The sequence below is a fragment of the Plecotus auritus genome (genome assembly GCF_963455305.1).
Source record: "Plecotus auritus genome assembly, chromosome: 9".
NCBI lineage: Eukaryota > Metazoa > Chordata > Mammalia > Chiroptera > Vespertilionidae > Plecotus > Plecotus auritus.
Window position 1 is genome coordinate 136,686,486 of NC_137783.1, and position 17,385 is coordinate 136,703,870.

At 34.8% G+C, this 17,385-nt stretch overlaps 1 protein-coding gene and 1 pseudogene across 2 annotated transcripts; one reads left to right on the forward strand and one right to left on the reverse strand.

Moving 5' to 3' along the window:
• Window positions 1-5,182: 5,182 nt before the first annotated feature.
• Window positions 5,183-6,181, reverse strand: LOC308233755 (olfactory receptor 5T9-like; the record flags this gene model as incomplete). Its single annotated transcript, XM_080640702.1, has 1 exon — window positions 5,183-6,181. The coding sequence occupies one exon, from the start codon at window positions 6,179-6,181 to the stop codon at window positions 5,183-5,185; it is 999 nt and encodes a 332-aa protein (XP_080496828.1).
• Window positions 6,182-14,661: 8,480 nt separating this feature from the next.
• Window positions 14,662-15,618, forward strand: LOC308233756 (olfactory receptor 5T2-like; annotated as a pseudogene). Its single transcript has one exon. The product of its transcript is annotated as an olfactory receptor 5T2-like (transcript).
• The last annotated feature ends 1,767 nt before the right edge of the window (window positions 15,619-17,385 follow it).

The window sequence follows — 17,385 nt, forward strand, 5'->3', positions numbered from 1 at the left end:
AGACAAATAATATAGTATTTAGATCTGAAAGTATGTGTTTATTGCCCAGGTTCATGATTAAATGCCATGTGTGAGATTAGAATTTTCCTTCACAGTTTAGTCTTTTTTTAAATAGTAGTATGTTTGAATGACCAACCAGATGTAATAGCATATAGCCATGCAGACTAATCAAATATATAAAGCAATAAATATATAAAGCAATTTCCTTTAAATATATCAATTTTTGGTTACAAATTTAAGATGACTATATAATTGAACTTCTTTTATCAGATGTACTTATTTTTAAAACATTAGCAAATATTGAGTGACAAAAACTATTGCAACTAATCATTTAAAAATATATGTGACTAGAGCCTTAAGCCATATATTTCATTCTTTAGCTACATTTAAATTTTGTTTTGTGATTACTAATACATACTGAAACATTATTCTATCATAGTTATGATTTTTTCCCTCTATCACACAGAACTCACCATGATTCCATTTGCTACATTACTGTGGGCTTAATTTACTCAGGTCAGATAGTGAAAGACTACAATGTTAAACAATTCAGCAAAATTTTAATTGAATCAGATATTTCTACTAGAAGCCAAAATAAAATTTATACTGGGTAAAGCTGAGTCAATATTGAAATAACTCAGTCACAATAAGAAAATGTCTATGATTCTTGAAGAATTTAATAATACTCCACCAGCTTTTAAAATCAATGCAAAACCAGTTCTATAAATACAGTTTTAATAGAAGTTACAAAATTTAAAAATATCTTTGCCTCAACATAGAAACACCAAGTTGGCAAAGGAGGAGAAAAATAATAACAGCCATGCATTGAGCACATGCAGCAGAAATAGACTTTTATGCACGTTGCTTTATTTTACCTTTCCAGCAACTCTCCACAGCTAATAAGAACCAGAGCCAAGATTCAATCCTAGGTCTCCTTCAGAGTGCATGCACTTTTCATAATTTTACAGTCCCCTATAATACCATGCTCTCATTCTGAAACTGACCTCCCCACTTACCACTCCCACTGAAATAAAACATGGTTCTTGATATTTATTTAGATAAAGTTTAAGCATTAAGATTAGAGAAACATTATGAAATAGCATGAACTGGAAGGGGCTTCTATATCACAAAGCTAGCAAAATAAAGGATAATTGATTGTTTACTCATTAGAGCAAAATAGTTGATTTGGCCCAAAGTTTTCTTGCTTTCTACTGATGAATTTTCTGTGTGTTCTTGTTTAAACTGATCTTTCTTGTTCAATGAGAAAAATAAAAGCATACAATTGATTTGTAAAAATCTTACTTAATTCTACAAACCTAAAATAAATAGTTTATATTTTTTTTGTTATATTTATTTACCTATGTGATAGGCAGCAACTAAAGGGTTTAATACTGGGGACTTCATAATATTTGATCTTAACATTTTAGGTCCCACCTCATAAAATATTTTGTAAATAACTGGCATTTTCTCTTCTTACCTGTGTATCAAGAAAAGCAGGTTTAAGTACACTATAGGTATGATTAATTTAGGTTATTTATATCTGCTTACTCAACTGTTGATGAAAAATACAAGAGTTGCCCCAAGGGGAACATGCCCCAATTATCTTCTGGTTTAAAATAGCAACATGATGATTTACTCAATAACAAAAAGTAAATGGTTGTGGAATAATTTACTACATGTTGATATTTATTAAATAATCAGTCCTCAGTCCTCTGATTATACTGATACTTTATAATTTACAAATGATTATTTGTATTTTCCTGATAATAGCAATGTTAAGTATTTTTTGCATCTATACTTATTGTACTTGTTTTTATGTTTTAATTAAATTTATTGGGGTAACATTGGTTAATAATATTATATAGGCTTCAAGTGTACAATTCTATGATACATGATACATTGTGTGCTTACCACCCAAAGTCAAAGCATCTTCTGTCTCCATATATTTAGCCCACTTTACCATTTACTATGTCCCCCCCCCTTCCCTTCAGTAACCACAATATTATTGTCTCTGTCTATGAGTTTTAGCTTTGTATTCCACATATGAGTGAAACCATAAGGTTCTTAGATTTTTCTGGCTGACTTATTTTGCTTAACATGATATTCTCAAGTTCCATCCAAGTTGTCGCAAACGGCAATACTACATTTCTTCTTATGGCTAAGAAGTATTCCATTGTATACATGTAGCACTTCTTCTGTTTTACCCTTACCTGAGGATACGTTTGCTGATTTTAGAGAGTTGAAGGGAAAGAAGAGAGGGGAGAGAGATTTGAGAGAGAAACATTGATAGGGTGCCTCCTATACACGACCCAACCTAGGATGAAACCTGCAATGCAGATATGTGCCCTGACTGGGAATCAATCCCACAACCTTTTGGTATATGAGATGATGCTCCAACCAACAGAGCCACCCGGCCATGGCTGTATCACATCTTCTTTATCCACGCATCTACTAAAGGACACTTTGGTTGTTTGCATGTCTTGGCCACCGTGAATAGTGCTGCATTGAACACAGGGGTCTGTATGGCTTTGCAAATAAATGTTTTTTGGTAGATACCCAGAAGAGGGATTACTGAGTCATGGTAACTCTATGCTTAATTTTTTGAGGAACCTCTATCCTGTTATCTATACCAGTTTACATTCCCACTGGCAATGAATTAGGATATGTGGCAACTTAAAACACAGTTAAGGAAAGAGAAGATAAAAAAGAGAGATAAGGGGAAAATTTTTTGAAATGAAGGAAGTTAAGAGTCTGAGAGAAACTGAGAAAAATCATAAACTATAATATTCAAAATTTCAAAAACATTCATACCAATATAAAATGACATGTAGAAAAATTTGTAAACTTTCCTAATAATAGGATAATCAATAAGAAGATAAGACATTTAAAGAACATTTAAATTATTGAGGGCTTATTAAGTTGACTAGAAAATTTACAACAAAATAAGGATTTGATTCATTCTTTAATTTTTAATGAAGAAAAAATATATACAGAAATGTACTTGTATGAAGTATACAGCTTCATAAATTTCCACAATCTTACCATAATCCCATAAATAAAACTAAAACTAAGAAGTAAAATATTGACAGTACCAGATGCCTCCCTTATACTTTTTTCTAGTCATATCTCCCCTACTAAGGAAATCCCTATTATGAAGCAAAAATTAATTTATGTAATATCTAGGTTTTGAAGTTAGGGTTAAGTTTAATAAAACCCCACTACATATAGCTGCCAGTTATATGAATGTCAAACACATAGAATTGTGTAAGTATGTCAAGTTATATAACATTTTCATCATTCTAAAAAATCCCATTATACCACTATGTAGTCTATCTGGCAACCACAGATGTGTTCTCCATTTTTAGAATTTTGCATTTTGCAGAATGTGATATCAGTAGAATCACATTGTCTGTCACCTTTTGAATTTGCCTTCTTCCAACAGGCACAAGATATTTAAGATTCATCCATGTACTTGTATATATCAGTGGTATTATTTCTATTAAATTGCTGAGCGGTATTTCACTTTATGGATACAACACAGTTAGTTAGTTATTCTATCGTTGATGGACATTTGAATTGCTTTCAGTTTGGAAATATGGTGAATATAGGCACTATAAAAATTGGAACCCAGATCTTTGCATCCATCTATGTTTTCATTTTTCTTGGACAAATGGCAGAATCAGATCATGAAGTCATATGGTAAGTGTACTAGTATGTTTCACTTCATAAGAGACTGTGAGATTGTTTGCTAAAGTGGCTGCACCATCGGAAATCCTACCTGGAATGGATGCAAGTTCCAGGTGCTCTGCATCCTCAATAAACCACTTTATACTATCAGTTACTATTATACTTTTAATTTCACTCATTCTAATAGGTGTATAGGATCATGTTGTTTTTAAGTTGTATTTCTTTCCCTCACATAAGATAGTACTTAGCACTTTTTCATGGACTTATTAACCATCTTTGTATCTTCTATGGTGAAATATTTGTTCAAGTTTATGCCCATTTATTACTGTTTTGTTATATTTTGTTTTAGGGTTCTTTATATAATCTAGATACATATTTTCTATTGGATAGCTCTTTAGCAAGTATGTTGTACAAGTCTGTGTTGTTTTTATTCATAAAGATGGGCTGGGGCTCAGGTGTGGAAAGACCCCAAACTCCCACCCCAAAAACTGACTCTCCGAATTATGCTTGCCTTTGTCATTTTTGAGTTTAAGTATAATCTTCATAAAAGCTAATGTATAGTCTCTGTATTCTATGAGAAATTAAAGAATAGGTTTTGTATTTATGCTCTGGATGGAATAATAAAAAGGAGAGAAATACATCCTCATAAATCAGCACAGAAATTAAACATATCTGTGGTCTCCACAGACATAGATCTCAGAATGGAGCACAGTGCTTTGGACTGGAGTGTAAATCAATGATTCCATGGAAAGTGATCTGGGAATATGTGAACTGTGATTTTGTTATTGATTGGGTGGTATATGCTTAAGGTAGTGGGGTATAATTTATAAAGTTGCTAATAATTTTGATCATTGGAACCTATCCAATTTATACATTACATATTTTAAAGCAAAGATTAAGTGCATCAGTGACTGTATGTAAATATATATGTACTATATACCAATATTCATATGTCAATATTCTGACCTCAAAATGTGCCTGTATTTGGTGATAGAGTCTTTGTAGAAATAATTAAATTAAAATGAGGTCTTTGGTTTGGCCTATAATCCAATATGACTGGGGTCCTTGTAAGAAGAGGTGCCAAGACACAGAAATACTCAGAGAAGTGATGATGTGAAGACAGAGAGAGAAGATAACTATCAGCAAATGAAGAGAAGAAGCCCCAGAAAAGATCATCCAAGCCTTTAATTTGATAAAAGATTCCTAGATTCTAGAACAGTGAAAAATAAATTTTTGATGTTTAAGTCACAAGTCTGTGGTGTTTTGCTATGGCAGCCCTGACAATTAATACAATCACTGTGAGCATATATTTATAAATGTGTGTGTGTTTATCTGAGAATTAATTAAGTAGGAAGCAAATGGATGACAGTTTTCCTGCATGTGTGGAAACAGTACAGGTGGAGGTGTGACTATGTTCTTTATATAAAAAGGTCTACACAAAAACAAATTATTATTTTGATATTGAGACAATGAACATATCTTAATTTGTTTTCATTTAACGACTGGTGTCAAAATATACTGTATTCATACAGCCATTTTTCCCAAACACTCTTTTCATTGCTTCTTTCACATCTTTGTTCCTCAAACTGTAGATGATGGGATTCAGCATGGGAATCACAATGGTATAAAATGTTGACACTATCATGTCATGGTCCAAAGCATAACTGGAACTTGGTCTCACATACATGAAGAGGATGGTTCCATGATAAATTGACACTCCAGTTAGGTGAGAGCCACATGTAGAGAAGACTTTTCTCCTCCCTTCAGCAGAATGCATCCGCAGAATCGCCAACAGAATAAAACCATAGGAGATCAGGACAATCAGGATGGTGACTATCTCAATAGAGCCCACAAAGTAGAAGAGTAGAAGCTGGTTTGTGTGTGTGTCAGAACAAGAAATGGCAAGGAGAGGAGGGATGTCACAAAAGACGTGTCTAATTTCGTTGGATGCACAGAAGGATAGGCTAAAGGTGGCCACTGTGTGTATAGAAGCATGCAAAATGCCACCAACATAGGAAGCAATGATGAGTGACACATAGACCCTGGGTGACATGCTGACTGAATACAGGAGAGGGTTATAGATTGCTACATAGCGGTCATATGCCATTGCAGCCAAGAGGAAGCATTCTGTGGTCCCAAAAGTAACAAAGAGAAACATTTGTGCTACACAGCCAAGATAAGAAATGGCTTTATTTTCTTTCAGGAAATTGACCAACATCTTTGGGGTGACAACTGAAGAATAACAAGCATCCAAGAATGATAATACACTAATAAAATAGTACATGGGGTTGTGGAGCCGAGAATCCCTAGTGACCAATAAAACCATCCCCAAATTTCCTATGAGAGTAAAAAGATAGATTTCTAGAAATAGTAAAAACAAGAAGACTTGTATCTCAAAATTATTTGTGAAGCCCATCAATATAAACATAGTGACTTCAGTCACATTTTTCATCTGAATGCTACATAAATCTAAATCTGATGTCAAGTGTGCCATTTTTATTTTTATTTATCGTTTTTAAAACAACATTTTTGAAAATAGAATCCACCCTATTATATCCTCTTACTTATTTCTTAGAAGGATATATTGAAATCCCTTGGAGGGAATAGGCAGTGATGAACAAGCTGGAGCCAATGAACGCATTATCCTGTTAAATTAAAGAATTTTTATTAGATGGTTAGCTAAATGTGTCATGTAAAAAAATACATCAATTTATGTGGTTTAATTTTCATTTTATTTTCTGTTCAATTTACTACCATATAGTTTCACATCTCATCGTCTTAAAGCTACAAAGATAAATAAATATTGAAATTTTGGCCCAAAAATATTATAATAGAAAGTATACATCTAAATACTAATTCTAGATTTTCTACAGTGTGCATGAAATGCCCTTCCTCTATGTTTACAATTGTTAAAATGAAAGCAACCACACATATCACAGGATTGTGTAAAAGTAAGAATTGTATTTAAGTGAGAAAAACAATGTAAAAGATATTTGTTTTTAAATTGTTCCCAGATGACTAGAAAATGGGCTAACTTTCAACTTGTATGGCGTAACCCTTTCCAACCAAACCATGTATATCCTCCTTTTGGCTAGTATCCCTTTCCATTAGCACTTCTAGAACACTGGTGAACAGAAACAGATATATTTCTGGAGGTGGACTCACCTTGTATGTAAATCATAATAAAACATTGGTTTGGTTTGTTTTTTTTTTTTAGTTTTCCTTTTTGATACGTCTATCACCAATTTGTCCATTTAGGCCTACAGAATTTATTACACTGTTAATGATTTTCCAAATTTAATTTAATGCCAATGTAAGGTTGTTTTTCTATTTATCCTTGCAAAATCCTTGGACATATTTTTAAGACTCATGTATGTCAAAAATAAATCGTGGCCATTTCTTTAATATATTATAGTTTCTTAAGGAATAATTACAATTATTATTAAAATTACCCAATAATAGATTATATAATTTCTAGATGCTATTGCTAAAAGAGTAAAATTACAATATAAGCCACCAAGTGGTGTTTTATTTTTGGTATATTTCCCTGTGACTTCAGACTGTTTCTTATTTAGTGAAATGTAAATAAAGAAAAGTATATTTTTTTAGAAAAGTTGAAGAGTCACCTGTATCTAGACTCAAAGTCTTCATGATTTAAACAAAATGAAAAATTGCATCCACCATATTTAGGAGCCAGATTTCAGGACTGTAATTCTTTTCTAAAAAATGTATTTTTTTATTGATTTCAGAAAGGAAGGGAGAGGGAGAGAGAGATAGAAACATCAATGGTAAGAGAATCATTGATTGGCTGCCTTATGATTGAGTCTGTAACCTGGGCGTGTGCCCCCAACCCAAACTGAACCCAGGCCAAGACTATCCAACTGAGCCAAATCGGCTCGGGCCAGGACTGTAACTCTTGTTTTTTCTTCAGTGTGCAACAGGCTGAAGGAGTGAAAAATCTGCAGTGTACAGGGCCAGGGACATACCAAGGATTTATATTTGTGACATGAAACACACTACATGTTTGTCATATTGAGATGTTCCTATATCAAGAAGAAATAAGAAAAATCTGCTGAAAATTATTCTTAGAAGAAGAAAATTACATGTCTTTATTTTCCCGGAAAGGTCTTCCCAGATCTATGTGGAAGACTTTTTAAATACAGACAATAAATAGCTTTTCAAATGTGGGGTTAGCTTTTCAAATGTGGGGATACCAACCCCCACAAACAAAATGCTCATTTAAATTTTTAGAGAATTCTAGAGTAAAAAATACATAATTGCATTAAGTTTCAACTTCTGTGAAAATACAGGCAACTCAGAATAGCCTTGAGAACACACACACAAATATCTTACAATAATTCTCAGTTTAGTTTGAATAGTTAATAAAATAACATAAAATAATCAATTGATACTATAAATATGCATTAATGTATTTGGGGGGCATCATAATGTATTTCTATTTTAAAATTTTCTCATTTTCTCTCTCTGTCTCTTCTCTCTCTCTCTCTCTCTCTCTCTCTCTCTCTCTCTCTCTCTCTCTCTCTCTCTCTTTCTCATCCATGGGTTATATATATTTTAAAAATATTTATGAAAGGGATTCATGGACAAAAGAAGAATTAGGCAGATTAGAAGAAGCACAGTGAAAAAAATATGCAGCAACTTTAGAAAAATATACCAATATGTAGTGTACTAAAGGTATCCATTACAAACTACACATTGACTGTTATATACAGGAGAAATTTCAGCAACGTTATAGTTCTAACTTTTACTCAATTGATGTGTCTGAGATAATATAATAGTGGAAAATTAAGGACATTATATTTGTACTCTAAAATCCTGAATTAATATCTCAGATTTAGCACCTATGACAATGTAATCTTGAAAAAGTAACTTTATCTTTCCAAACCAAAGAATAACTTAGATTAACCAAATTTTCAGGCATATCTTATTGAACAATATGAACATGGTATGATTTCAGAGTGCTTATTTATGGGATGTATTTAGATGTTTATTAAAGTGTTTTAATTATATGTGAAGGATACATCTATATGATATATGACTTCAAATTTTTATTTAACTACAAAATATGAATAGGGGGTTGTAAAATCAGATTTTCTCAAAGCATTGAGTAATAAATGAGCACCGAACCAGAAGCTAAGTACTCTTTTTATAGTTATATGTGTTTGTTATATACACTTAAGATATATTTAAATACCTTTCCCATGAGATTAAACCCAGGGAATCCCAATATTCTATGGTATCAAGAACCTTTAAAAAATAACCTTAAGAATACATTTCTGTCATTGCATTTTGACTCTGGGCATAACAATAAAATAATAATACGTTTGCTTAAATTCTTCTGATAATTTTGACCATAATAACTTTCTCATAGCTCTTGATTTCTCTGATTTTACCGGAAGTACAAAAAGATGGTTTATGAATGATGGTATACTTTAATTCAAATTATGTCCCATTTGAGCAATTATCTACTTCACTGGAGGGAGCTGGAGGAATGATAGACAAAATATATGGGGTTCATCTTCTTCATTGAAGATGCTCTTTAAACAGACATTTCTGTTGTCTCACATTTAAGGACATTAGGACTGATTGTGTTACATCTAACTAATTTCAATTTAAGAAATAGCTGTTAGAAAGCAAATATTAGATTTAAATATTTAACAAAACATGATCATTCTGGAACTCTAAAGTCCCATGAGTCCCTAAACCCTCACACAGTCAGAAAACAGAAAGCACCAGACATTCCTGAGAACAGTAACGCAAGCACTAAGCTTGAAGGGAAGGAAAGCCCTAAGGGCAGCTGCCACATGTTGTTAAATGGCTACTCAGTGTTGCAAACGTTGTGTAAATTATCTCATGTAACCTACATAGCGACCTGCAAAGTAATTCAGCACTCTTTTATAGATGAGGAAACTGAGAACCACCCTGACCTGTAACTTGATCCAGGTCACTATCAGAGCAAGGGTTAAAGTCCAGGGTGCTCTCTCTCCAAACTAAGCTCTTTGCACTTGCCCATATCACACACTCACTGTGATAAGCCATGCATTTGGAAATGCTATCCACTAGAAGCAACACAAAATAACATCTTCATGTATCTGAATTCTTTTACAAAGCCACAAGTTTAAGCAGGCCATAATAGAAAAAAAAACAAATTGAAGTAGCTTCTAGATCAATTAGCTACCAAGTAAAATAAACTTAAAATTTGTTTATATACTTTTATGAGAAAAAAATGATTTCAGTATGACATATACTCAATGGATGACTAGTAGTTAATTTTCTCTTAATTTAATAATTTTCCTAAATTTGAAATATAGTCTATTATTTCTACTACTTTTATTCTGTTATCTTTCAGCAAAGGAATTAAGTCACATTTCTCATTTACTAATCTATCTACATATGTAATATGTTATCTTTCTTATTATCCCTGCTTTTTCCCTGGAATTCTCTCATTCAATTTTTAATTCAACTCTAAATTAACTAGAAATTTCTATCTCAGATTTAAATATTAAAGCACATAATCTAAGTTGAGATTCAAGATTATAATATCTGATTTTTTTAATCGATGAAAAAACTTTCCTCTTACCTGTGGAAATGAACTGCTCACTCAATTAAGGTATGCTATGAATACTAAGCACTTGGATTCTTATACCAGGTTCCCAAGCTCTTCTGGAAGTCCACAGGGATACTCCAAGAAGAAAACACTAATTCTCTTCTGGGACAGAAAAAGTAGCAAGGTTATTTTTATGTGTTTTTTTCCATAATAAATGAGGGAGTGATTCTGGAGCAATAAACAATATGATAAAAATGATTACATGAATTCCCTTTGTTCTCTGGTATAAAATGAGAAAAAAAAATTGGTCAAGTCTGAAAAAGAAATTTAATGACACAGAACATATACTGAGTGGCCAGATTATTATGATCTCTGAATGCATAATAATCTGGCCACTCAGTGTATATCCTATACAAATTGTCCCCTTGATCAGGAGTTCGACCAGCAGGCAGGCCGGCCAACCACCCATGTCCCCTCCCTGTGGCCAGGCTGGCCAGACCCCACCTATGCACGAATTCATTCACCGGGCCTCTAATGATTATTATGCATTCAGAGATCATAATAATCTGGTCACTCAGTGTAGACCTAGCTCTGATACTGAATAACTATGTGCAACGGTTGCTAACTTGAGTGAGAAATTCTCTAAAATCCAGTTTCGTCTTCCTGGGAATTTAACCTGTTTATGTGTCTCAAAATCCTCTAACCATGTATATAATGAAATAATCTCAAAGCATAAGCTATGACAGAATTGATAATAATCTTATATAACAAAGAGGTGATATGCAAATTGACCCTCACACCCTCACACAAGATGGCTGCCACAAGATGGCCAGCAGGGGAGGGTAGTTAGGAGGGATCAGGCCAGCAAGGGAGGGCAGTTGGGGGCGACCAGGCCAGCAGGGAATGGCAGTTAGGGGTGACCAGGCCTGCAGGGGAGGGCAGTTGGGGGCCACCAGGTGGGCAGGGGAGGGCAGTTAGGGGCAACCAGGCCAGCAGGAGAAGGCAGTTGGGGGGAACCAGGCCTGCAAGGGAGGGCAGTTGGGGGTGACCAAGCCAGCAGGGGAGGGCAATTAGGGGTGACCAGGCCTGCAGGGGAGGGCAGTTGGGTGCGATCAGGCCGGTAGGGGAGCAGTTAGGCATCCATCAGGCTGTCAGTGGAATGATTAGGTGGTGATCCGGCTGACAGGCAGAAGCGTTTAGGGGCAATCAGGAAGGCAGGCAGGTGAATGGTTGGGAGCCAGCAGGCCCTGTCAGATCGGGCCTAAATGGGCAGTCGGACATCCCCCAAGGGGTCCCAAATTGGAGAGGGTGCAGGCTGGGCTGAGAGACACCCTCCCCCCCGCCCACAGTGCACGAATTTCATGCACCAGGCCTCTAGTTAATTATAAAAGTCGATTCTATATTACTAAATTTTTTTTAATATATATTTTTATTGATTTCAGAGAGGAAGGAAGAGGGAGAGAGAGATAGAAACATCCACAATGAGAAAGAATCATGGATCCACTGCCTCCTGCAAGTCCCCCACTGGGGATTGAGTCCACAACCCAGGCATGTGCCCTTGACCGGAATCAAACCTGGGACCTTTCAGTACCCAGGCCGACACTCTAGCCACTGAGCCAAACCGGCTAGGGCTATTACTAAATTCTTTACAATACATAGTCATTTTATCTTTATAACTCTGAGTCTTTTCAATATATTCTGATACATTTTAGTTATACTCATCTAAATGAAATGACAGTTTTAAGAGAAATTTAACCAAAATGTTTAACATAGTAATTTTTCATTATCTTACTTAAACAAAGCAAAATTAAGCCCACTACTATGTGGCCAATGGGATTGTATTGATGTGTGTCATTTTTTTTAAATAACAGGTTATGCAACTCACAAAGCTTCTTTATTTTCCAACCCAGACACGTAAAAAGTGCACAGAGGAAAAATGAGAATCATAATATAATTCATTTGATTTAATCTGATAGAAAAATGTTTAAGTGCAGATTAATTATCACAAAAATAAATATTTCACATGTTGCTAAAGAAAGATATCTAGTGTAAGGCACCCAACTATGTCTTTTAATTGTATAGTTACTAGAGGCCTGATGCATGAAGATTTGTTCAAGAATGGGCCTTCCTTTCCCTGGCTGCTGGCATCACCTTTGCTCTGGCCCGGAGCTGCGTTTCTGCCTTCACTCTGCCCGGATCCGTCTTTCCGCCTTCCCACGCTGCCCAGAGGTCCCTGGCTGCTCAGCACCTGTGTATGCAAATTAACCACCATCTTTGTTGGGATAATTTGCATACTCACTCCTGATTGGCTGGTGGGCATCGTGGAGGTATGGTCAATTTAAATCTTTTTCTTTTATTAGTGTAGATAACTTAGTGTTGTAGTCCAATATGTGCTAATTTTTAAAAAATAAACACATGTAATGACAAAAGTTCACTTATGAGGGCATCCTAAATTTATAACAAAATTTAACATATTTAAAATAAGTTGCTTTAAATATTTATTGTTTTTTATATTTAATTAATCTGCCTAGCTGTGCATTATTGTGTCTGCTTTGTCATTTAAGTTTACTGCTCTTTGAAAGAAGAGTAAATTTTGGAGGGCAAACCTAACATCACATATGACTTAATTATGGAGCTGAGCACACACTTTCAGATACCAAATATTATGTAATTTTCCTTGTACCAGGTGTATTATTGAACTGATGGCAAGAACTGTATTGGGGTTGAGCTTTTTTTGTGATTCCTAATTGCAATAAAACACAGATTGATTTCTTCACATTTATAAAAGTTTATTCTGCTTTTTCTTTCATTTTTGTCTTGACCTCATCTACATAAATTCTTTCCTCTAAACCTCCCCTTCATTAATTGTCATGTCATCATTTTCCATGCCATTTTTAAAATTGTATATGTATATATATTTGGGGTTTCTCCAATCAATTTGTTAAGATTTTTTTAATGAAATGATATATATATATATATATATTTAAAGTATTTTATTATGCTAGAGCAGTTAAAAAATGCAGAGTTAATTAGAATAAGTGGTTCAAGTGTCCTAATTTGTTTTGTGTAACTTTTATTTCCAATACATAGGATTCAACCTAAATTCTACCTTCCTGGACATGTCATTTGAGTTGTTCCTGTTTTCTCTGCCTTTAGTCTTCCCAATAATTCTATGAAAATGTTTGCTCCTGATAGTGACAATTCTTCTAGGTAATCCTGACTTTGTCCTTCCCATAAGATTGTTCATATATACTTTATTCTCTATTTCAAATCCAAATGGTTCTCTCTCACACTGATGAAATCATGCTCAAGTACTGAAACTGGAGCTTGACTTACATTATGAGTTAAAATAATGTACAAAATATTATTTGCAGCAGATTATGTGCCCTAAGACCAACTCAAATTTTCTGTGGGTGGATATATTAAAAAATTAAATAAATGACTATGATAACTAACTTGAGTAAACTCTTTATCCTTCCAACTAGTGTTATATTACTGGCTAATAATAAAACTTTGAATTCAGGTTCAGATATCACTTTGACTCCTAATTTAAATAACCATGCCCCTATGCAGGAAATATTTTTTTCTATTACTTCTAACTGATTTGTTACCGTTTATTTACTCTTAATTGTGAAGTTTATGTCTAGGTGCAATTATTATTTCTTCCATAGTCACCACATAATTTTGAGAAAGTAGAAAATTATATATTTTCAGGAACTTAGATTTCCAAAAATATTACAAATGACCAAATATTTGCCCAAAAGGACAATCTAATGCAGATCATTTCAATAACAAATTTAGTAGAACATAAACTATCATAAAATAATATATAAAATCCTAATTCATGTTCTTCAAAAAAATCTTGATTAGCTTTTTTTCAATAACTTAACAGAGTTGGAAAATTTTTAGAGATTAACTCATAGAAATTATAATTCATTAGGCTGTTAGTCTATCAAACAAACCTAATTTAACACATTCTATAAAGTTATTTTAAAGATATAATTTTATTAATATATTTTTTGTTCAATATTTATTCTGTTTTGAGATAAAAATTGTCTTGATTATGTAAGGGAATGGTATTTAGATGTTTACTTGTGTTTAATGTGACTTAATAGAAAAACAACTAATAGAATTCAGTGGTAAAGTAACCATTTGACTTTATGGTTTTGTAACTAAAATGAGTTGAGCCTGTGAGTTAAAACCAAAATTTTCCATTTGATTCTGTAGTGATTGGCATCAACCTTTGATCCATGGTCATGTTCCTGCTCCTGAACTACAGCTGAGAAATAATTCATTGAAAAGAAATATATATGAAGACATAATTCACTTTAACTTAGTCACAATATTGCTTCTTTTAGTCAGAGCAATATAAATTATTTTATGAATATCTTCAAGTGTGTTTCAATATGAAGAATGTTGCTGAAGTTACTATGTTTGTACTGAAAGGCTTCACAGACAAGTTTGAACTATAGATCCTCTTATTCTTCTTGTTTCTAACAATTTACGTGTTTACTCTGAGGGGAAATTTAGGGCTGCTTAAATTGGTCATTGGAGATTTCCGGCTCCACAACCCCATGTATTATTTTCTGAGTGTGTTATCATCTGTGGATGCCTGCTTTTCCTCAGTACTTACACCAAATATGTTATAGGTTTTCTGTCAAAGAATAAAGTCATTTCATTCCTTGGATGTGCAATACAGATGTTTCTTGGTGTTACTTTTGGGACCACAGAATGCTTCTTCTTGGCTGCAATGGCATATGACCGCTATGTAGCAATCTATAACCCTCTCCTGTATTCAGTCAGCATGTCACCCAGGGTCTATGTGTCACTCATCATTGCTTCCTATGTTGGTGGCATTTTGCATGCTTCTATACACACAGTAGCCACCTTTAGCCTATCCTTCTGCACATCCAACTAAATTAGACATGTCTTTTGTGACATCCCTCTTCTCCTTGCTATTTCTTATTCTGACACACACACAAACCAGCTTCTACTCTTCTACTTTGTGGGCTCTATTGAAATAGGCACCATCCTGATTGTCCTGATCTCCCGTGGTTTTATTCTTTTGGCAATTCTGAGGATGCATTCTGCTGAAGGAAGGAGAAAAGTCTTTTTTACATGTGGCTCTCACCTAACTGGAGTGACTATTTTTCATGGGACAGTCCTCTTCATGCATGTGAGACGGAGTTCCAGCTATGCTTATGGAGCATGACATGACAGTGTCAATATGTTACACCATTGTGATTCCCATGCTGAATCCCATCATCTACAGTTTGAGGAACAAAGATGTGAAAGAAGCAATGAAAAGAGTGTTTGGGAAAAATGGGTGTATGAATAAAATATATTTTCTTCCTAAACATTAAAAGTTAAGATGATGTTTGTTGTCTCTATATTTAAAAGGTATAATAAAAATGTTTGGTTTTAGTGTATCTGTGTATTTCTGTTCTTCCTGGAACTTTTTATATAAAGATTGTAGTCACACCTCCACCTGTGCAGTTTCCACACATGCAGGAAAGCTGTGTCATCCATTTACTCCTCACTTAATTTATTCTCAGATACACACACCACACAATCACACACCTGTATATTTACATATATGCTGATGGTGATTGTATTAGTTTGTCAGGGCTACCATAACAAAGTACAACAGAGTATTAGTGGCTTATACATTTATTACTCAGTGTTCTATAATCTAGAAGACTGAGGTCAAGTTAATGGCAGGGTTGATTTTTTCTGAGGTCTCTCTTCTTGGTATTACCCCTATGTCTTCACCAGTTTTTTTCTAAGTGTCTGTGTCCTAATATCCTCTTCTTATAAAAACACCAGTCATATTGGATTAGGGCCCACCCAAAATACCTCATTTTAACTTAATTACCTTCACAACGCCATTATTCCAAATATATTCACATTCTGCAGTACTGGCATTAGGATTTCAACATGAATACTGGTATATATTATATATACATGTAAACACACACTATATACATATAGTCACATACACATGTAATCTTTTCTTTAAAATGTATAGTGTTCATTTTCATATCAATGTGACTAGAATTAGATAGAGTTCCAGGTTGCAGTTACAAGTATCTTTATGATTATATCTGACACGCTTGAACAAATACTACTTAATTAATACCAAAACTAGAGCTCACATATTCCCACACTTGACAATGGTACCTGACTCCATTTCAAAGCACTATGCTCCTTCCTTAGGTCTATACATTGGCAGCAATCTAAGTATAACCTGTGGTTTGAAGTCCCCAGACAATGTTTCCAAATTCTTGGTGTCATTACCAGGTTGTCTGTGATGGTGCATTTCAACTAGAGCACAACTTTTATTATTCTTTACTAGAGGCCTGGTGCACGGAATTTGTGCACTGGTGGGGGGGTTCCTCAGCCCAGCCTGCCCATCTCACAGTCTGGGAGCCTTCAGAGGATGTCCTACTGACGGTCTGGCCTCCCTCTGTGGCAGGTGACCAGCTGATCAGGGGAAGGCACCACCCCTATCACCCCATTGCTGCTGCCACTGCCAGCCGCTGCAGCCACCAAGGTGTTTTCATCAACACAAATGCCAGTCCCTTCACCATGAAAAAAAAATGACAACTTTCTTTAGGCATTTTCAAGATGTCTCTTTCATAGGATATGACATTTCTTTCTCTTTTTTTTATCCTCACCTGAGGATATTTTTTCATTGATTTTTAAAGAGTGTGGAAGAGAGAGGGAAAGACAGAGAGAAATATCAATGTGAGAGGGACACTTTGATTGGTTTCCTTCTGCATGAGCCCTGACCTGGGCCCCAGCTAGGGAGTAGTCTGCAACCTAGGTACATGAATTGAACCCGGAACCTGTGGTCCGCAGGCCAAGGCTCTATCCACTGAGCCAAACCGGCTAGGGCAGGATATGACATTGCTTAGCCCCTCCAGCAGCGGACCTTCGTTTTTTCCTACAGGAGTGAGGTGGGAAAACCTTAGATCACCTTCTTAGATTCTTATTACCCAAGTTACCAAGAACACTACGAGTGGCGTACCAGGAGCTTAGCCAATGAGAGGTTAGAAAAGGTGTTTCCTCTGCAGCTCATGCGCAGAGGTGAAACTGCTGGTGTGCCGTGGCTAGAGCACCCCCAGGTC